The sequence below is a fragment of the Lichenostomus cassidix genome, chromosome 1 (assembly GCF_008360975.1).
Source record: "Lichenostomus cassidix isolate B80296 chromosome 1, HeHo_3.0, whole genome shotgun sequence".
In the NCBI taxonomy this organism is placed as follows: domain Eukaryota; kingdom Metazoa; phylum Chordata; class Aves; order Passeriformes; family Meliphagidae; genus Lichenostomus; species Lichenostomus cassidix.
This window is the reverse complement of record NC_139479.1, coordinates 74858692-74881507: the sequence shown is the minus strand read 5'-3', so window position 1 is coordinate 74881507 and position 22816 is coordinate 74858692. Positions and strand designations below refer to the sequence as shown.

Sequence of the window (22816 nt, the reverse complement as noted above, 5' to 3'; positions counted from 1 at the left end):
AGGAAGGCATGAACAATGTTATCCTAGGTTTGAGAGACATGAATGCATTTTCCCCATTTATTTTCAGGTCTTCAGTTATGGCTGGAATACCTGCAGCAGAAAGCAGCTTGAGCCTCCAGGACAACTGCTCAGCTCCAGCAGCCAGGAGATCATCCTAGTGTTTCAAGGGTGTTCTGGTTTAGGCTGAGTTTATTTTCTTCCTTGAAGCTGCTACAGGAATGTGTTTTGGATTAGAAATTATAATGCTGATATCATACTGATGCTTTAGTTCTTGCTAAGAAGCCTCTGCATTAAGTAACAACTTTTCAGCTTCTCACTGCAGTCCGCCAGTGAGAAGGCTGGGGTGCATAAAAAGCTGGAAGGGGAAACAGCTGGGACCCAAACTGACCAGAGGGATATTCCATAATACAGGATGTCATGCTCAGTATATTAACTAGGGGGAAAGCGGGGCAGAGATTTCTACTTGGGGACTGCCTGGGCATTGGTCAGTAGGTGGTGAGCAATTGCATTGTGCATCACTTGTTTTGTACATCCTTCTTTCTTCTTCTTGTGTTTGCTGTTTATTGTTATTTCTCCTTCCTTTTCTGTCCTATTAAACTGTCTTTATCTCCACCCGTGAATTTTACCTTTTTTTCCACATATCTCTTCCCCATCCCACTGAGGGGGTGGAGTGAGCATGGTGTTTGGTTATCTGCCAGGTTAAACAGTGTCAGTCCTTTTTGGCACCCAACGTGAGGCAGGAAGGATTGAGATAACAACAGATCTGATCAGAGCAAGTCAAACCAAATTTTCTACAAGTATTCATTGTATTGGTTTAATAGTCACTGGTCACAATGCTGATTTATTTTCTCTCAAGAGTTGTGTGTGTTCTCCGAGTCGCATTGTGTAAGCACCACGTTCCCTGCTGTGCTGTCACCTCTGGGGGCAAAGTTAAGGTCGTTCCCTGTACTGGGTAACAGTGGTTTAGACGATAAAGATGCTGACTGTGAGACTCAGCTGATATTTGTGCTCGGCATCTCTGTGCACAGGGAGCCATCTGTCGGAAACTATTAATAAATACACCTTCTCCCTTGCTAATTTTGATGCTTTTGAATATCCTAGTGAGAATTTCTGGGGTTTTTTTGTTTGTTTGTTTGGCTGGGTTTTTTGTTTGTTTGCTTGTTTTTATTTTCCTTTCCTTTTTTTTTTTTTTTTTTCTCCTTTTTTTAAATACCCGAGAGTGTTTGAAAATCCCAGAGGACAATGGGGAATCCCAGTCCCCTACTTCTCAAACCTGCTTCTCTGGAAAGCCAGTGAGGACATGATAATAATAACTTTTCTCTTTGGGAAAATATCTCAGCCCATTCTGAAGAACTGTGGGGATTCCTCTATGTGTGAGCCATATGGAAAGCATGCTGATTCTGAGGGAGCAATAATGTGAAGTGCCAGGACATGCATGGGAAATGAAAGCCAGCCAGGAGCAGGGTTTGTTTTCACATCAGTAAATGCACACAAGCTCTTTACAGCTTCTAAATCTATAAAAAAATGTATTTTTCTATCATGCAGGCAGGAGTAATTTAATCACCCAGTGAAATGTCAGAAGACATTAGAAAACAGAGTATACTAATTTTTTATTATTATTGTTAAGTCAAATTATGTAAAGTGCAAATAAATCAATACAAAAATTCAGGGAGAGAAAGTGCAGCCCAGTTTATCATCTTAATTAGCCAGAGGATTAAAATTGTTTTGGAACACCAAAACAATTTGATTTTTGTGAATTCTTTGAGATGTGAATTCTTTGGTCTTCGTTAAGCACTTTCTTCAAGAGTTTGCTGACTTTTTCCCTGTGAAAAGAAACACAAAACATAGAGATCCTACTGAAAATTGGCAATGCAGACAACTATGTTTTACTCCTAGTATTTCTCTAGCATGCCCTGAGGAAGGTGGTGCCTAAAAAAAAGTAAACCTGACATATTTTGCCCTGTGGGGTCAATTCCAGTAATGTTCCCCTACTGCTGAGGTGTTTCTTGTGAATTTTGTAAGTGACACAGTACCTCTCATTTCCTGCCAGTAGCCCCACTTACTGAAACAGCTCATTTGCAGAGCAAGGCCTTGGGGTTTGCTTGACGGAATGCAGGTGTGTGGGAGGACAATGTGCCAGGCCAAGCATTGCTGCCTTGTCAGTGGACAGAGTATGCAAGAGTGTGTTTTCCCCAAGGTTGTTCCCTTTCTTTCTCTGTGGTATTATGATGAGGCCCTTGCAATCAGGGAGAGTGAAACCTGTACCCCAGTAGGTTCTGTCTTGAAAATCAAATTTCATCATGAGTTTACCGTATAACTTCTGAATTCCTCGCCTGTCATCTGCTGGAAGTCTGAAGTTTTCTGGGTTCTCATATGAGTAGATAGGGTACATGAGAGCTCCATAGACATTTGAATGAGCAAGTCCCAAAGAATGGCCGAATTCATGAGCAGCAACAAGGAACAAATTGACCTCTGCAGCATAGAAGCACAGAAATGTGTGTTAAAGATATGGTATTTTTTTTAAATACTATGATTTGAAATAGCAGGAGAATTTGTATAACTCAATACATCTTGAAATGAAGGCCCAGTCTTTTGATCCATTATTGCTTAACTTTCTTAAGTATAATATTTTATAAAAAACTACAGATTCAAATGCAAAAACTACAGATGCAAATGCATCTAGCAACCCTGAGTCTCTTTCCAACTCTGCTTTTAGTCAACCTTATTCCTACAAGCAAGTCAATTTACCTTTTCATAATTTATGTAGAAAACAGGCACTCACAGTCCTTGTTCAGCCTGTGAAAAGTGCTTTAAAATACGGACAGAACAGACACTATGTAGCTGTTAATGGTAATGAAGCACAAATACTTAAAAAGGTAGCTGAAAAGAGCAGAAATGTTAATACTGAAGCATGAGGAGTTATTGAAAGCACTTCCTGTGGCTGTGTTCTTCCAACATGTACAATATTTGCCTTTCCCTTTCATATACACATGAGCTTTACCTTGATTGACGTCTGACCATTTTTCATCCTCATCAAAATGAGCATCTCCACCAAGCCCATCTCCAGGTGCAAACGCGTGGGCCAGCGTGTTACCTTTTCCATCAAAAGGAAATCCATCACCGTGCTCTGCGTTTAAAATAAATCAATGTCATCAGATGATCATATTTATGATCATATCAGATCATATTTATGATCATATCAGATTATCATCTTTAAATTCAGCAAATTTAAGCAGGTTGCTTGTTTGTGCAAGTTTTGTTGATTGCCAGTCCTTTAACAAAAAAAATCCTACAATGGCAACAATGTTGTGAAAATGAGAAGCAAAGCTTAGGAAACACTCTCAAAATTCATCACTTAAGTTTAAATCTTGTATATGATAGTTCAGGCTGCTGCATGTTTCAGAAAGAGCAGAATATTTTTTTCCTGAGCTTTTTCCTGACTTTTTGTCAGAAGTGTGATTCTGATGCAGCAATCAGGGATTATTTCAGAATAAATACTTAATGCTTGACAATATTGTTGTTAACATCTGAATATTTTTGATGTTGAAAAGTTCTGGGTAATATTCTCTCTTACACTGATTTTAGTGTGAGACAGTGATTTGGGATAGATAACCATGTTTCTGGAGAGATACATTCATTTGCCCCCAGCCTTGAGGTGCAGTCTATTATCTTCTTCTGTCATAGTGAAGGTAAAATGTTAGTGTTTCCTACCTACAGTGGAAGAGCTGGATCAGAGTTGTACCAACTTTGAAAATTTCCCCCTCTGAACAGTGAGTCTGCCTTGGCTGAGGAGTAGTTGGGAACTCAAATGCCACTCTGTGTCCATTGCCCCATTTGAATGTGCCTTAGGGCACAACTAACACAGGCAGAAGAGACGTAATCCTAGTTGTGACATGGGGTTAAAACCCATTCCAGTTTTCAGGATTGTATCTCACTTTGACTGGGACATAAAGTCACCTCTTTATGGCAACATAATGTCTTCCCATTGGTGACACATGGGCTTTGGACATTTTGGTGTTCATATGCAGTCATCTGCTTGCAAGCTGGGTGTCTGATCTCCATTTACAGTCACTGGGCCTCTAGTAAATACTGTCAATGGATCTAGAGAACAAGTCAGATAACCTTAAGCTAGGCATTTAGATTGTATAAGCTGAGTCAGTTTAAATGCCAGGCACAAGTTAAAGGTATGGCTACATCCATAGCCTATTCTGGATGACAAATAGACTTCTGAAGTGACTCCTGGTCATCCCCCATCCCCATGTACCACACTTTGGCCTGCACCTTGTGCAATCTTGGAGTGCAACATGGGATTCCTTCTAGAAGCAAATCAACCAAAAGATGCTCTCTGTGGCCAAATCTAATGCAACCCAGCTGTCAAAAGCTGTTTAGTCTGGGACTAGACTAGATCTAGACTAAAGTAAACCAGCCTTAACCTGCCTGGATAGAGCCTGTGGAGGCTGGATCTTCAGGACCTGCTGATTGGCTCTACAGAGCTCTTCCCAGTAGTTTGCACTATTTATCAAGGCAGAAAGAGCCTTGAACATCTAAATTTAAGTGTCTCATTCTGGAGCTGAAGTGTCCCTTCATTTCACAGAATGTTGCCGTTGCTCTGAAAGGATTTTTCTAACAATTTTATATGAATAAGTCTGAATCATAACATACAAATTTGGTGGCATGATAATGGGAAGATAAAATTTATGCAGACTTTGATTTCATTCCAAACTCTTTGTTCTTAAAGCTATGGGTATAAAAATGCATGCTTTGAGTAAAGTATGGACCATCGTATTTTAAAAATGACAGCCATTCTCACCACGACGTGCAAATCTAATCTCAATGTCTGCATGGCCCAGGTAGATTCTTCGGAACTGCAGTGGAGTCACATCACTCCATACCATGAAGGCCCTTTTAATTGCATCCTCCACTTTCCTTTTGGGTAAATCAGGTGTAAAATTGACGATTCTGGCAGCAAAGAAAAACAGATTAATATCATTTGGGGTGTGAAGGAAAACCACCTAGTTAAATACAAAGCAGCCCCATTTCCCATATACCTAAAACAGCACTTACTTGTAAGTTAAACGTGTCTTTTTCCATTTTGGAGTTCCAGGAAATGTTTGGTATTCTGCTACATCAGGTACTCCACATCTGGGCAGTTTCATGATTTTTTCTGTATCTGTATCCAATTTTCCAGTTACAGTCAGGTGGAAAAACTTCTGCATTTGTTTAATCCTCTCTTCTATGCTTAGGTTTGGTGTTTTTGCAAAAACTGGGAAAAATTTATCAAGATATACCTGGAAGAAGAGAAGGAAAATAAAAATTAATACATGTATACATGATGTTTTGGTAATTGCATTTTACATTTGGTTGAATTGCTTCATCATCCTGCAATCGTGTCTAGTTTTAGCTGAATCTTTCTTTCCCATTTCAATGTACCAAATTCTGCTCTCTCTGTGGTATAGATCAGCATAAATAGAAAGAATTGTAACAGCAAAGAAGCACCGTAAGTAAGAAATCCTTTTAAGTTACCACAATTTATTCAACATTCAAATCTACACCCTTCTAACCCAGTACACATACAATTTTTGAGATATTTTAAAAATTATATGCTCCCCTTTATTTACCAGCTGGAACTTGGTCTCTTTTTTAAGTTCGTCTTAGGATGGCTAAGCTAGTCAGCAAATTTAAACTGTTTTATGTCACCTCTGCAAAAACTGTTGTGGTAATGCAAGATAAGGGTAATATAAACAGATAGGAAAGGAATGTAGAGCCTGAATGAAAAATCAGATTATTCATAATGTAGTTATGTTTCACCCTGGATAACATACCTTTACTTTCTCAGGGTCTATGCTGGTCCATGATTCTGGTCTCAGCTGTACTGGAAAAGCAGAAGTCTCAGATAGGAAGACAGCAGCACAAAGCAGGAGGTAGTGCATGGTGCCCATCTCGCTGAGGAGCCTTGCTGCAGCAGAAAGGGTTCGAGCTTCTGTCTCCCAAGACCACAGCTAAGATCCCTTATATAGATCCCGATAGCTCCCAGCAGCAATTACATATGTGACTCACTTTTTGGTGGTGTTAGTGTAATGTCATCACTGCTCTAAGAAGTAAATGAAAGCATGTTAAACAAATCTTTCCTGTAACTTCCCTGTTGATGTCACGTCACAGCTAGCAGCCAGCTTTGTCTCGCTCTTTTCATATTATTCCAGTAGTGAAACCACAGGGTCATAGGGAAGTTCACTCTCTGTAACTTTATAGGTACAGTTACTGTGTAATCACTTCATACTGCACTTTTCCCATGTTCCTTATACACAAAGGCATTTTGCAACAGCCCTTTGGCTGCCTGCCTGTATCAGTTGATGTAGAGGCAGAGAGGAGATGGATGCGAGCACTGTCTCACTGAAACTACTGTCATTACCTAGAGAGCATGAGCAGCACTGCCCAGCTCACTAAACATCAAGAGGTTTCTGCAGTTTTTACAGAGATCAGAAGACAGCTCCTTAAAAGCACCCTCTGGAACTAGGAGGCCATGAGATGCCTCTGTCACTTCCGAATGAGATGTCTTTTCAGAAAAGTCTCTTCACATTTGAGAACTAGATATGGAACACAGCTTACAAGAGTAGGTGAAAACTCTCAGGGAAAAGAGAGGAGCTTACCCTAGCAAATGTGGAGCTGTCTTAGACCTCGGGCTGTACCAGTGCAACCTGACAGAGGTGCATGAAGCACCGACAGAGAAAGCAGCTGTAACCTCCCTGGTCCCCTGATACCCCAGCTAGCCTCACTACATTAAATTCCACCAGTTAGTTTTTGAGGACTGGAAACACAAGTCCACAGGCTGGTTTATGATGTTTATTTCAGCATGTGCAGTTTCGTGACTATATTACCTCTAATCTGAAAGGAAAGTTGCATAAATGGGAAAAGAACATTGACATTTCTCACACCAGGAGAGCTCTTATGGGTATAGCTGAATGTGTATGGAAGGGTTTGTGGGTATTAGCTTATATTCAATGTACTTCTGACTGATGTGATGAGAAAGAATTTAATCTCAGAGAAAGATGATCTATCCCAAAACACTGCTGAATTATGCAGGAGAGGACTACAGTACACAGCAATGTCTGAAACAGTTGCTAAAGGAATGATGCTGTCACCTAGAATTGAAAAAAATCCAGTTACCAACATTTCTGTACGTTTTTGTAGACTTACAAGAAATCTATCCATGTCCAAATTTTAAGGCTTGATGAAAAAATTCCAAACATTTTATTGCTGGAGCAGGTTAATATTTTTCTTCTTCAACAGCTGCCTTTATGTCTGACTGTGGTAGTAAAATTGGATCTGGCCCAGGGTCTGGGTAGCAGGAGATGAGGATGTGTTTAAATCACTTTGAACTCCATGACTCTAGTGTGTGGGACTGGTTATTTCCTCATCAACACAAGAGGAGTCTGAAGGACTTCACAGCTGATGGGCTATTGAGCAACTTGCCTATGTCTTTGCTGGTCCATGAGCAAAACTGAAAAGGAGAGCTTAAACACAAGAGCCTGATGAAAAAGGACAAGAATTATGTTGTATTTAGTTTTCTGCTCAAAGCCAATTATTTCTTTTTTTTTTTCTCTCTTTCCAAAAATAGAGAGGAGATTCTGAAGAACATTAGGCTTGAACTGAAATTAAAAAAATCAGTGAAAAGAATTTTCATTTCTTTGGGCTCAAAATTGGCATGAATCAATCTAATTCTAATAAGACCAATGTCAAAAAGGAAGAGATCCTGTTTCTTTAGATTTAGCTCTGTGAATTTTTCAGACTTTATTGCTCTGTCTCGGTCTTGAATGATAAAAAAAATTATGGGTTAGGAAAAATAATTTCTTGCACAAAAATCACAGTCGTATAACTCATATTTAGCAGAGAACCAATGCCTATGTTGGAGAGTATGGCCTGTGTAGACAAAATTCAAGGAGATCAGAAGTAACACTGTAGAGACATAAAATAATGGAATTTGCTGTGCCAAATGGTGAAGATAAAAGTATTCCACGACATAATTTCTATTAAGAAGACACACAACATTGCCATGGAAAAGTTTACACTGTAACATTTTTGGGGAGAGCAACCCTCCTGTGATCAAGAATGCTTCATAAAAGTATGTCTTGCATGGAACTCACTGACAGAAACCAGACCTTTTGAGTGCTAGAGAAAAAGACATCTGTAAAAAATAATACGAGAGCCTCCTTTGGGCATGACTAGGATGAAAAAGTGAAGCAGAACTGAATGATTCAGTAGTGAATGATCACTCTGTCTTGGTCATTTGACTTGGGCAGAAGCTGAATTCTGCCCAATCTGAATGCAGACAGAGTCCCTACAAGTCGAGAGCTGCTCAAATATCTTTATGAGTGTTATGGATCTATCTGGGATAGAATAAATTTATCCATAGCAGTCTGTATGGTGGTGCATTTGGATTTATGGCTTAACCAGTTGTTGATAACACCCCCATGCTTTGGGTATTGGTGAAGTCTTCCCTCAATGCGAAGACTTTCTCTGCTCACACTTTGCTCTCACAGTGTATGGAAGAGGCTGCGTGGGAAAGAGGCTGGGAAGGGACACATCCAGGACAATTCACCTGAATTCCCCAAAGGGATATTCCACATGATATAATGTCATGCTCAGCAATGCTAGCAGAAGAAGGAGGTGGGGTGAGGGTTGTCTTCCAAGGCAGTTATTGCCTGGAGACTGGCTGGGCATCAATCTCTTTGCAGCAGGTGGTGAGCATGGAACGCTTCCCGCCACCTCCACCCCTGTCCTTTCACTTGTTAAACTGTCTGCACCTCCTAATCTCTCACACTGTGCATGGGGAGTGAGTAAGTGGCTGTATGGGTGATTAGCTGGTGGCTGTTGTCTACCTACTGCAGTGGATATCAAGCAAAAAAGAATGGCCAAAAATTCCTGAGAAATGTTTTGTTTGGGTCACTTGTGAATTACACAATATTGTATTTAAAGTCCTACCAAACAGGATAGACCTGTTTTCTTAGGATCTGCAGGACACATGATTGGGTTTGTTCTGTTATCTGGTTATTCAATTTGACTAACTAAAAATAAAATACAAACACAGCAAATATTTTTGCAGAGTAAAATGGTTTTTTTTGCATTGCAGTTTCTGAGGCTAAGTCCAGCGAGGTGCAGTCTGATTCAGAACCTTCCTGGCTTCTGTAGTCCATTTCCATGGATTTTACCCCTGAGGGGTCCCTCTTCAAAGAAGTACCGTGGTACCTGTGGTACAGGGCTACATATCACTTTTGCAGGCTGTGTGACGGTAAAACCCTCCAGTCATTCCTACCTGGGCACCAGGGTCCTGCCAGGGCCCCTCAGCAGTGCGTCAGCTTGTCTCAGGAGAAAGACAAGCCAGTTCTTCTCTCCTGTTTGGCTGGATCAAATACCACTGAGGTATTTCTCAGCAAGATCCTACTGCTTTAGGGAAGGAAAGGCCCGAGGAAGGGATTAGATGTTCAGATTCAGCACAAACAAAGTGATGACAACTAGCATATCTATGTCACTAATAATTAAGCAATCAAACTTAACACATCTCAACTTGTGGATTTACCATCTTCTCACTGTGTGAAATGCTTTGCTTTGTTTCTCTAATCACTTTGTATTTAAACCAGTTTAATTGAGACATCGGGTGGGAAAAAGATGCAAATTAGAGATAAGTTTTTACAATAATAATCTTGAGCAATAAACCACAAGGGAAATGTCTTTCCTGTAAATGTTACCTATATGTGTGACCTTCAGACACCCTCAATTCTTTAATTTGTCTGGTCCTTTGGTCATTGATAAGGACCAGACAAATTAAAGAATTCCTCCTGCTAACAGACATGTGATCTCCCAAAAAAGTCTACATAATAATTTGCTTTATTCATTTTAAATTGAAGTCATAACCTTTAATCGTATGCAGTCTTTCTGCCCTCCAGAAGCAATGCACAGGACATGGGGAGGGGAAGAGTGCCAGAGGTCAGTCACCTGCATTTCACTGCACTGTGATTTGAAACCTTGCTGGGTAGGAAAAGTTACATAACCTCCCATAGTCAGCTTTCATCCAATTTTTGTAGTTGGCTGTCCACATCCATTTGAATGTCTGTCTCAGCACTGTCTTTAAATGACTGAAACAAGATGTAAACTAGAACACTGCATGCATTTCGGCTTGGCAAAACCATATCACTTCATGTAGGAAACCACTAACTTAGCTTTAGGGGTTAATTGCCACCAACTAGGGCAACCTCAGACTGCCTGTAATCCTGTAGCAAAACTCTGAATGAGCAGCAGAGTCCCACCTAAAATGGACTGATCACAGAGTGGTGCTGCAAGGACAGGCAGAGAAGCTGTGACAGCATAGGAGGCATGCTGGACATGCTGGACTCAGTGTGTCTGCACTGACTGTAACCCAAACTGAGGAGCAGTCAATGTCTGAAGCTCTTCCTGACTCATCCTGATGGTCTGCAAGGGTCTGTTCGTGTCGGGACGGTGTGGTGAATATGGTCTTTGGTGGTTATAGAGACGACGGTTTGAAAGACAGGATAGACACAGCAGGACTTGACCTGTGCTGAGCTTCATGGACTTGTGTAGGTCTCTGGAAAAAGTGCTGAGAGTATAAATTACATCACTTAAACTTTGCATTTAGCCTGATTTTTAAAAATCCTACTTCTATACAAAAATTAAACTGCCCTGAAATACCAAAGGATTGATACAAGGCTTCATTGGAAGCTGACACACCATAAAGCAATTCCAGACTTCACTGGAAACTGACACACAGTAAAGCAATCGGAAACTGACGCACAATTGAACGAAGACTCACAGGATTGCCTCCATGGTTTTATGCTCTAGTGTAGAAGGTGTCAGATTGAATTTGAATGCAGTCCATATAAGACCAGTGCAGAAGCTTGATTTACCCCATGTGTATTAGAGCTGAGATTCAGCCAGGAGAATTGCAAAAGGCAGAAACCAGATGTATGTGAACACATGTAAAAAAGTTTGTACACCATCTTTTCCCTGGGAAGTTGTCAGGCTTGATCATGTTATTGTCTCTATTCCAATGATCCCTGATTCCCAGCACTGATTAATGTCTGGAAGCTGTTTGCTGCTCAGGCAGGTACACCAGATGAGGGACGAGTCCTTTTCATTACCCTGTCTGGCTTCCACTGTCTGAGTAAAAAGACAGTAACATCTCTTCGTTGGTAAACCTGGTTATACCACTGAAATGTTCTTTCGCCAAAGTTTTCCTTCCTTGAGTGGAGTTGCAGCCTTTGTGTCTCACAAAGCAAGTTACACTGAGTTTTCCAACATGGTGGATTTCTACTTTGGCACCATTAAGAAGCAACCCAGCCATTGAAATGCACAACCAAATAAGGACTGTTAGCACTCAGATGGTGAGGAGTGAGTCACGAAGAAGCCTTGCTGACTTTAGGAAATTTGTTTGTGTAGCTGCTTACTAGCTGGAGTAGTTGCTTAACCAAACCTTATTTGAGTAACTCTTGAACCAAAGTCTGTGTCTGTACTAAGGAGTTAAGTGGCTGTGGAGGGTGAAACAGCAAGTGCAGAGGCCTGGGTGCCCATGAGGGAGAGGGATGTCCCAGACCAACTCAGGTCTGGTCCAGCAGGCTGAGCATCCTATGTGGAATGCTCAGCACCATCTGAAAGGGACACAGTTGGCTCATGCCCAACTGATCCTGGTGTGAACTCAATTGCAACAAGTGCAGATGGTTAGGAGGCTGGAAACACACACCTGGTCTGGAGTGGAACACTTCTGGAGGCACACCCAACACCCTGGCCCTTTAAAATCTAATTGACATCATTACATTTTCTCCAGAGGCAATTTTCACTGCCAGGTGACTATGGCTGATCACAGGTCAGGAACAATAGGCTTTTGTACATATTAATCCTTCATTATCCATTAGATTAATGTGTAACAACAGGATGTTGGAGGAAGACTCACTCCAGTCCTCACTCTCCTATACATAGGAGGAGAAAATGTTCAGAGAAAAGATCTGAGCGTACCTACACACCTAATGAGAAAAAGTTTGTTGTTAGCTGTGGAAAGAAAAATTTTTGTATTGATGAATCTGCTTGAAACCAGTTTCTGCCAGTTTCCACTTCAGGGATGCAATCTCATGCAACTTTACAAGACATACCAATTGAACTGTGCGAAGGCTTCACTTGGTTGAGCTATCACAGGATGTAAAGCATCCTTGCAGAGATCAGGAAGCTATCCCCACTTCCTCAGTGAACTGGGACACAACCCACTTGAACATGAGTGTGTATCTTTTTCAGCAGTTCTCTAGCCACCATCAGACAGTGACACTACAGTGCAACTTCTTTGTTGTTGGCTTACTTCATCTATATTAGGCAAGTCTACACTGCTGCCACTAACCTCTTTTGAATATTACCCAAGACAATAAAAATACAGCTTTCATTTCACTTGCATGAATGGGAAAACTTTCAGACTAAGGTCAGTGACTAGCTATCAGATGTGTGCTGCTCTTAAACCATGTATCTGCTCTTGTTTGACAGGGAGCTTAGCTGTGGCCTTGTGGTAAGGCAGGAGCAAAACTTGTGTGCTTTTCTAGGATTCTTAGTTGTTTGTTTGTGGCTTTTTTAAATGTAACAGTCTGGATATTTATAACTATTTATTCTCAGATTACGTTTACCTTACAAACAGAGCAAGATTATGGCATCATTACTATGCTGCAGAGTGGGTGAGGATAGACAGGCAAGTCACACAGCTTAGCTGCGCTAGATCAGTGAAAGCTGCAGGCTGTGATGTACTTAGAGGCAGTCTGGTGTCAAGTAGGACTTTAATCAACTCCTTCAGAGCTTCCAGAATCTTCCCAACAGCTGGATTTCTTTCACAAAGCATGGGAAAACCAAAGGAAGTTACATAAACTTTTGATGATTATAGAATATGAATATCCCTGTGGGACTGAAAGAAGAGAATCCTACAGTAGTAGATAGCTGGTATGACATCACTGTAACAGAAAATAAGACAACTGAAGCTGTTACTGTTCTGACAAAAGTGATAAAGAATTTTATAACAAGTAGCAGAGAGAGTGCAGTAAAAAACAGGAAAGAAAGAAAGTATGGCCTAAAAACATATACAAATCTGCTCTGAGGTGTTTGAAAAGATTGAGTATTAAATCCAATATTATAGCCATAAATGAACCTATGTTTACCCTTGAGAGAGAAAAAATACACCACAGCAAAAATGTCCTTAAAAAGAGCTGTGGGAGTCACGTGAAGCATGTGGAAGTTTGGTAGGAGTGAGTAAACCCATTGAACTCTGCATAATAAAGGAAGAGATCACAAAGCAACAATATAGGAGAAGTGTGATTTTAGAAAATCAATTAACATGGTGCACACAAAATGTAGCAATGAGGCCTTGAAAGAGAGGCTGGGAAAACCTAACAGGTATGATAAAAACTGGCAGTGTTTACTTCCCCCGTGGCAACCACATGACCCTGTACAAGCTCAGCCTCAGTGTGCCTCAGTTCCTGATGACCAGAGCACAGGTGTGGTCCCCATCCCAGGAGTGGTTTGGCAGATGGCCACAGGGTGTATAAGACTCTGTAGGAAGCTGGTGAAGGGATAAGGACTGGCTGCCCACCACAGCTCACTGGAGAGCACACAGTGCTGAGCTGACAAAACAACTTCTCCAGCCTCCAAAAAGACAGCATCACAGCAGCTGAGGACTGCTCCTGGCCTGGACACTTCTGCAGTTTCTGCTTGCTGCACGTGAGTTGTCAGCTCCTGGGCTGTGGAAGACATGAACACCCCTCTGCAGAGAGGTTCTCTTCTGTCTTCTGCTGACCTGGCCAAAGGAGATCCCTGGAAGTTTTCAAATCCTCAAAAAAGATTAGCAGATTTCTTGATTGGTTTTTTTAAAGCTTAATAAGTCCAGGTCCAGAGGGGGAATGTTTGGCCCAGTGCAATGATTAACCACCATGTTCAGGAGTAAGCAGAAGATACCACCCATAAGAGCCCTGCATGAAGGAATTTGCATGGACAGACATTATCTTCTATCAGCAGAAGCACAGTTTTTTTTGAAAAGTGAGCAGTAAGATTGATAAGAAGTCCATGTAGTACCACTCCGTCCCTCCCTCTCTCAGTGCTATGTCTGAGCTTGGTGTTCTGTATTTAAATCTAAATACTGTATTTAGATCTTATATGGTGCTAAAGTCCTAAAGTTGTGAGAGCTATGGAAAATGCTTAAAATGAGAATGTGAGGTAATAGACCTGTCTGTGCTATCAGATCCAAACAAAACAGATCTAGCTAAGTGTATCATTAAAAATTGGAGTGGTTTGTATTAGAGTATCATTCAAAGTGATGGGACCTCGATGAACTTGAGTGCTCCAGCCTACTCTTCTATGTGGAGCAGAGCACAGGGTTTTGATATCAGCATTTTTAACAGGATGACTCCAGGGAAGCTGAAATCCGTGTTTTGTCGAGGCTTTGACTAGTAAGCTATTGATTATTATGTCTCCATTTGGAGTAAATATACAAGGATATAACAGTTCCTTGCAGTCAATATGTGAAGGTACAGAATTAATATAAGACATAAGAATTCACAAACATAAACAAAACACAACTATAAAAAATATTTTAGATACTAGAGTTCTGAATCAAAATCAAGTAGACAATTTTTAAATGAATAATTTCATGTGAAGTACAAGTATCGTGGATAGAAACAGTGAAGCCTTGAAGAATCTGCAGGTACACGTTAAATCAGACAGTGATACACATTTTAGTTGGAAACCTATCTTTTGATCTCCAATATCCAGCCAAACAGTGCTGTTTAAAAAGGAATTAAAATCATGTGCTGTGATTGTGGTTAAATATTGCACATCACCAGGCATAATGAGTAACTGGTTAATAGTTGATCACAAGACGAATGGGAGTAAAAAGAGTGTTTTTCTCCTTTGAAAAAGACAAACATTGTCCCGGAAGTGAAACAAATGAAATCATTGTTCTGCCCCAAGGGGTGCTGGTAAATCTCTGAGGAGAGTTTCATGTAAAGTTTTATGCACTATACATCTAGAAAGGTGGGAACCAACTGAAGGGAGCAGAGACCTGAGCCACAGGAATGTAATTTATAACATCACTTCTGTGGAAATGAGCAAGACAATGAGCTTGCTAGATCAAGAAAAGAAAGGGTTGAAGAAAGATGTGATATCACCCCACAGCTACATGGGTCATGCTGGCAAAGGGGAAGGAAGTGTCTGCTGTGAATAGATTAATCTTAGCAGGTAGGGCAAATGCTCTAACACCAAGATAGTTCAGGTTGCAGCAGATTGCTTGATGAGGTTACTTTTAAGAAAAGCAGATTAAAAGACACCAATCATTAGTCTACTGTTGTCTCTGATGAACTGGAGCTTCATTCACCAGTCGGGTTGAAGGCCAATAGAAGCAAGATAACCAGAATTACAGTGACTGAATTTTAGAGCTGTGGTGCAAAAGAATATGAGTGATTTTTCAGGTACTATCTTGCTTGACCAAATGTACTTTGCATGCTTCATTTTCTTGCAGTACAACAGGTGGCAGTATCCTGAAAGAGCTTGTGCAAAGCACACAGGTTCTCAGAGTTGCATGCATACACATAAAGGAGTGCTCAGTGTTCAGATCAACAGCTGCAGGCTGACAGCACCTTTTGATACCTCTGGACACTAATGTCCAGGCAGGACTTTTTCCTATTTGTAATTGTATGTATGTTCCTGAGAGTCACAAGAAAAGGTAAATGAAATCTAGAAAAAACCCCAAATAAGCCTTGATTGATTTTTACTTGCTCATAGTTCCTATGAATTATGTAAGACTATGAACATTGTTGAGGTTCAGGAAATAACACGTGTGCTGGACCATGTCCAGCATTGATTTTCGGGACCACAAACCAATGTGATGTCAATGTAAATGGCTGAGGAACATCTTTTCCTTCCCTGTGCTCTGTAGCAATGATTGCAGCATGTTAGCGGCCTCAGCAGACTCTGCTTGCTGTTTTAAGACTCTACAGCCACTGTAGAACAACCATGGTTTTGTTCCAAGCACAATGGAAGTAATTTGCAGGGGCTATTGATAGCTGACTGATAGAGCTATCAGTGACATATTCTGCAAAGTGAAATGTACATGTAAAAAATACTATACTTACACCTTTTCCTTTCACTCAACATTACATTTGCCAGCCAACTCCTCTTTCAAAGCCTGCATGTTCTGCTAATCCCAGAGAAAATTTGCTGTATTTTTTGGAAGTATTTTGTGAATTCCATCAGAACAATGAAAATGTCTATATCAATTTTATCTTGAGAGAACTGGATAAAAATCTAATGGAAGAAGCTAATTCACATAAGAAGACTATAAATATTCCCATGGTATTACTTACTAGCAAATCATTGAAGGGATCTTAATATAATTTGTATCCTTCATTCACATATTACTGGGAACATTCCTGGAGTGTTAGAGAGAGTCCTGAAGTGCTGGGGACTCACTGGGAGTGTTGATGCTCAGATGACCTGAAGAGTGAGATCCCAGAGGTGTGAATCACTTTGAAACAGGAATGAAAATCCATGGACAAAACACCCATTTGCCTTAAAAATAAAAAAGAATAGGCCAGAGCTCACACAACTTTTTGTAAACCTAAAGCAACTTGACAAAAAGTAGAATAGGGATTTATTATTTTAGATCTAGCTTGTAGAGGTGACACATTGCTTAGCAACAGTTTATTGAAGTTTCCCTTCCCAACAATATATAGTAAATATTCTCACCCAAAGAGGAGGTAGAAGAAACAGAAGAAAGTAATACTGTCAAGAGGAGTGTGAACTTAATATAAAAGTTTTTACTAATGTGACTGTGCAAGTAGTCATAATAGCAGGATTTTTTTTCTTGCTGGAGCAAAAATAACTGTATATAAATTATTAATTATTCTGTATTCTGGATTTTTGTTCAATATGTTACATATGTACCAAAATACTTAGATTTGTTCCAGAATGGTATTCTTGAGCTAACTTTCCAGAGGACATGTAAGTTTTTCTCACTAGACAAGTGGACTCTTACTATTTTTATTTAGTGAGGACTAACATTCTAAAAGAACATTCACATATTCTATTTACCTATAATTATTATATTTCATCCATGCTGTAGCAAATTATTCATCCAATTTTAGATTAGAATAAATGCCATTATGCTCTGGTGCATTCCTGGGGATGAGAGAAGTTTAACCATACACACAGGGGAGCATTTCGGTTCAACTTGCCATACGAGACCTGTATTCAGGCCCAAGGGCACAGCATAAAGGGTAGAATTCCTCTGAGCTGAAAAATTTCTATTTTGTTAGCAGGCCCAAGGAAATGATCAAATTCAAGGGTTATCTTAACCCACTGAACAGATCGTGTCCTTAAAAAAGAAAAAAATATCTTAGGATTAAAATCAGATTTGAAAGTATAGTTTAGGTTTCATCAGAAGCTTGCATTGTTTTGACATGAGAACAATTTTTGCAATCATTGATATATTGTAGTAAACCAAACACAGGGAATTTAGGATTTTTAGACCAGAAGGTACAGTTTTGATAATCTATCTTGAATTTCTTCATAGCAAAAAGAAAGGGGATTATTTACCTTTTGTGCTTGAGTCCTTATGTTTTTGACTGCAGCTTCTCAGGCTACTGGCCCTTCATTTCCTTGGGGAAAATCAAATTTGGCCTGAAATCAGGGACACATAAGGAAAAAGGTTTTACAAAGGAATATGTTTCAATGGTAGATGCTACAAAGGAAATGTATGGGGTTTTTCTAGGTGCAGCAGCACTGTTGATGGAGAACTGAGAGGGGCTAATGAATGACAACTGCTGAGAATATGTGCAGCAGCCCCAAACCTTCCAGGCAAATAAACCTGCTTCCCATCAGAACACAAATTAGAAGGAAGTAGTAAAAACTCTTCCTAGAAGGATTCCTTTAAACTGATTGCTCTTTAACCCTTTGGCACGTATTGCAGTATGAGCTTCTTGGTGGAAAACCCCCAGTTTTGACTGAAGGTCAGTGTGGACCTGCCTGCTGAGTGACAGGTGTGTTAGCTGCTGCACGCAAGTGGTTTTGGATTTTAACACTTCCTGGTTTGCCACTTCATCTTTTTTGACAGGATCCAGAGCTCACGGAAACCATCAGAAGGGTTTTACTGGTAGGAGGTAGATGACAAACCTTGTGTGACAAAGTCTGTTGTCCAAAATTCCTTTTCATCTCAGTGAGTGTAATCCCATGTTTCCTCTCTTTCACATCCTCTTAATCTCAGGGAGTGTAATCCCGTTTCCTCTCCTTCATATCCTTACACATGTGCTAGCACAACCAGACATCCATCAAAGGAAAGAAAAAGTTCTCCTGTTTTTGTAGTAAAATGCATATTGGATTTTAGCTGGCAGTTCTTGTACTCAGTTCAACCAGAAACAAGTGTAATTTGAACCTAGAGGATAACAATTCTTGTATTTTTCTTCCCTGTTAACTTTACTTACTTTCAAATCCCCTGTACATGCTAAGACCAAAACAAGTTGTCCTTCCTCACTAGTGCTTGCATGAGAAGGTGACACAGCAGGAAGATTCCCATCATTTCTCTAAGAAGAAAGCCTTTTTGACAGCTGACATACAAAAGAAAAACCCCAGCAAAACAAAGCCAAAGCCAAAACCAAAACCAAAACCAAAAAGCCAAACAACCAGACAACAAAAACAAACCACCAACACAGGAAAATCAAACACCTTTAGAAACTGTTATTTTGATATTGGTGTCCTCACTTTGCAGTTAGAAGGAGTTCATAGGTTTCACATCCCTTGAGTTCCTTTTGACCTTTTATAACCTCTTCCTGATGCATCTGTATCATTGCATATAAGGAAAATTAAAAAATATCCATACCAATATACAAATATTTTATTCTCCAGTTAGGAAGTTCTGCTTTGTTTATAGCCTCATAAAAATAGTACTAAGTACATTCAAAGCAATTGACACTGGAATTTCCCTTCGTGTGGGGGAAATTGTCTGGAAACATAAGGATGCCATAAGAGTTCATCAAAACCTGAAGAGTAACTGTTAACTCCCTTTAAGTATTGTTTAAACAGAATGACACAAAATGTCTTCTTTACCTTTTCCTTTAGTGTGAATTTATTGGTCTGAAGGTAATAGTGCATTACAATCTAAAATCATGGTAACAAAGATATAGATCACTGCTCAAAGCCTACCTGTATCATAAAGAAAAGGTTGCAATCTGCTAATAGGCAAAAAAACCCTTGACTTTTGGCCACATGGTTGTAATCCTGCACCTGTTCTGTAGTGATCATTAAACAGAGTGTTCTAAAATATCATTGCCCTAATAGTCTAATTTCGCTGAGCAATGAAGGTTGACCCAGTATAGATTTTGACTGACTGTGTGGCTTCAGGAAGTAGTTTTTTAAAAAGTCAAAAGCTTTTTTTTCCCCCCTAGAAATGCTCAACATCAGTATCTTTTACCATCCTTTCTGTAGAAGTGAAATTCTCAGTCAGATTTATTTCAAATATGTATTTTAGACGATAATAATGGCATTAAACTAGCTAGCAGAGCAAAAAGCTTCTTGCTTTATAATTACATGAAGTAGTATTTTATTGTTCAGACCATTCTGGAAAAATGTCTATGTCACTTTCTGTATGTTTGGAATAATGTTATCATATTATGCTTTTAGAATGACAAGGTAAACAGAGATATTGTTAGACCATCACCATCTCTCTTCTGACCTGTACTTCTGAGGGTCAAAACATCCATTCAAATATCAAATGCTAAAGGGAATATGTGCTTTTTGCAGTGCTGGACCAGGAAGTGATGCTCAGGTTGATTCCCAAGGAAATAGTTCAGGGAGAAGGAAATGCACTGAGGAAAGAGAGAGGCCCAATCAGAGCTATTGTGGGTATAGCAGCACAGTGATGTCCTCACAGCATGAAACTGCTGACAGATACACACTGTCTAGTGCTCACCTGGACACCATTGTTATTCTTCTCTTTCTCACTTCTATTATTTAATGTGCAAAGATGTTTTGATCATGTATTTGTTAATGTTTCTTTGAAATTTCAAAAGATGTGAGGTTATGTGAGTGTGGCTATGGCAATCACACTGACAGTGCAGAAGACAGAGACCATATTCAATTTGTTGAATAGATTTTTTATTTCTAAAATTTGTACTTATTAAATTAAATTTTCATCAGAGTGAAGCATTCCAGGTATTACCAGAACAGGACACCTTTCTACTGTGTTACCATTCTATAACTCTAGAGCAAAGGAGTGTTAGTTTTGCAGACAGTGTGTAAAGATGATAAAGAGTAAGATGCTGCATTCATATGAAATCAAGAGGAGGGAGAGAACTGCTATGTCTTCACATCAGGAATTCCACAATGAGACTGTTCATCTTTGTGACTTTCTGAATATCCAATTTTCCAGGGATATGAAACTCAAAGAAATTTTTCATTTATTTGATCATCTTTGTGACACATTGAGCATAGCTCTTAGGTCTCCCTGAAGAACTATCTATAAACCTGTGGCAGTCATTGCTGTTTGAAAACAGCAGGTTCAGAGGATATTCATGACAGGAGCTAGATAGCCAAAACAAGACTCCCTTGTCCTGCTGGCCACTCTGCTTCTGATGCAGCAGAGCGTACTATAGTATCTAAGGTTATTATTGTAAATAAAACGAAACAAAATTATAGTGTTTAGCAATGGTTATTCCAAAATCAAACCATGACATCTGAAAGGATGACCAGAAATACTGTGGTATTTCCATCATCGAAGTCTGCAGCTGTTCTTGGAGCTTCACGTAGCACTTGTGAGATGCAGAGATCCTGCCTTCTTTATTTTGCTGCCTTCCAAGCTGTAAATGAGTTTGCACCTCCCTTGGCTGAGGGAAAATCATATTAATTTATTCCTTCAGGCTTGTGTTGCCAGATTAATCAAAAATACAGTCCAGAGTTTTACAAAATGAGGAAAACTGAGCTACTAGCTTTGTATCTGCTGACAGAACTTTCTTCTCACAACCAGTTTCCCCCACTATCTTTCTCTGGATCTATGGATTTGATTCAATCTTCTTGTAATTGATTTATACTTAGTTATACTGTGTATAAAATGGAGACCACTGCTGAGCCCAAGATTATTCTGGAGATGGCAATATGATAATAGATGGCTCAAATTTTTAGGAAGAAAGTTGTTGTAAGTGTACTTAAAGGCTGATGGAAAGTACAGTTGTACATAACTATTGATAGCTAACTCCAAATACTGATTCTGTCCAGGCAAATTTCCGATTTGTCTCTTGTCACTAACAACTGCTGATGTGTGGATAAACCTCGTGCAAATGTACCTCCAGCACAGAAACAGAGGAGGGTGCATTCTGCTAACACACTTCAAATGGTGGCAGAAATAGAATGGACTGAACTTTTCCAGTGAAATGAGTAATCTCTTAAAATTATGCATTTTCATATTGCATAGAACAGCTTATGAGCTCAGTCTCAATTAATTAAATAATTTCCCAAATGTTTGGTTATTTTGCAGCTTTGAGATAAAATGGTTTTCTGCTACTGATGATATTTCAAAGCTGCAGAATCTAAAGTTTTAAAAGAAGCAAATACAGCATTTCAGGTCAAACAAAATATTTCATTTGACTAAAATATCAGGAGACTTATAAAAGTGTTTTTTGAGTACTGAAGCAAACCAGTTTATGTGTAATCTGACGTCAAAATGCAAATTTCTGTTGCTGAGAGACTTTAGGTGAGATACATTGTTCCAAACACATAGTGCTGATCACCCCATCTGGTAACCTCACTACTAATGCAGCTACCCTGACTGTAAATATTTGTAGGATTTGATTCTTGGGTATTTGGATATTTTTCTTGGAATAAAGATGTACCTTCAAATATGTTCTCTATGTTTTGAAAAGGAAGGTACACAATTTTTCTAGGGGGATCTGATGGGGACAATGGGTATTTTGACTGGGAAATTGAGGTTTGTATAACCACTTCCTTGTCTTTGAAATGAGATAAGGTGAATGTCAAAACATGGCTTGAATGTTTAACTCGTTGTGGTCTTACAGGCTCATCTCTGTGCATTAACAGGATGTACGTCTGGCATTGTCTTAAAGCAATAGGAGGGATAGTAAATCCAAGACTAACACCACACAAAGGGGCAATTTTAAATTGTACCTGGACAATTGTCCCTAACTTGTACTTTTTGGAGTTCTGTGGATTGGATGTACTTACACCCTTTATCTTCTATAGCAATTTCTTTTGCAATATTTGCATTTGCCATTTGTACTGAATGTACTTACTGGGGCTGAATGTGTTTCATGGCAAACAAATGTTTTTGTTTTGATGTTCCTCTACTCAGTAGACCCAGAACAATCTCATTCCCTACTTTCTGGATTGTCTCCAGGAGAATGTAATTTACCGAAATTAGGACACATCAATTTAGTGGGTTTAAACTGAAATTTAGTGGAAGAAGAATAACAATCCTTTTATCTTCTGCTCTTCCTAAAAGCCTAGGAGGAAACAAAAAAGAAATTATATGCCAAAGAGTTGTTCATTAAAATCCATTCCAGAAAATTCAGTAGATGTGTGGCTGTGTTACATGAAACAGTGAAGCAAGCACTTCCTCCAATTAGGACCTAATCATGCAAAACCCTGTTCCCGCTTGAGAAGTCCCAGGACTTCTTAAGTTAACCACCATTTAGAGAGGATGCCAGCCTTCTGTAGTTGAAAGAATAGATTTCTGGGTTGAGTTTCCCACTGTGAAGCTCTTCACATCCTCAAATCAAATTTTCCAGCC

General features: G+C 39.6%; 1 protein-coding gene across 1 annotated transcript; it reads right to left on the bottom strand.

Annotated features, from left to right (window-relative positions):
- Nucleotides 1-1593: 1593 nt before the first annotated feature.
- Nucleotides 1594-6067, bottom strand: MMP7 (matrix metallopeptidase 7). Its single transcript, XM_085064331.1, has 6 exons — nt 5823-6067; nt 5065-5288; nt 4811-4959; nt 3002-3127; nt 2311-2472; nt 1594-1823 (listed from the first exon to the last, which is right to left on the bottom strand). The coding sequence occupies exons 1-6, from the start codon at nt 5937-5939 to the stop codon at nt 1801-1803; spliced, it is 801 nt and encodes a 266-aa protein (XP_084920457.1). The 5' UTR covers nt 5940-6067; the 3' UTR covers nt 1594-1800.
- Nucleotides 6068-22816: the final 16749 nt, after the last annotated feature.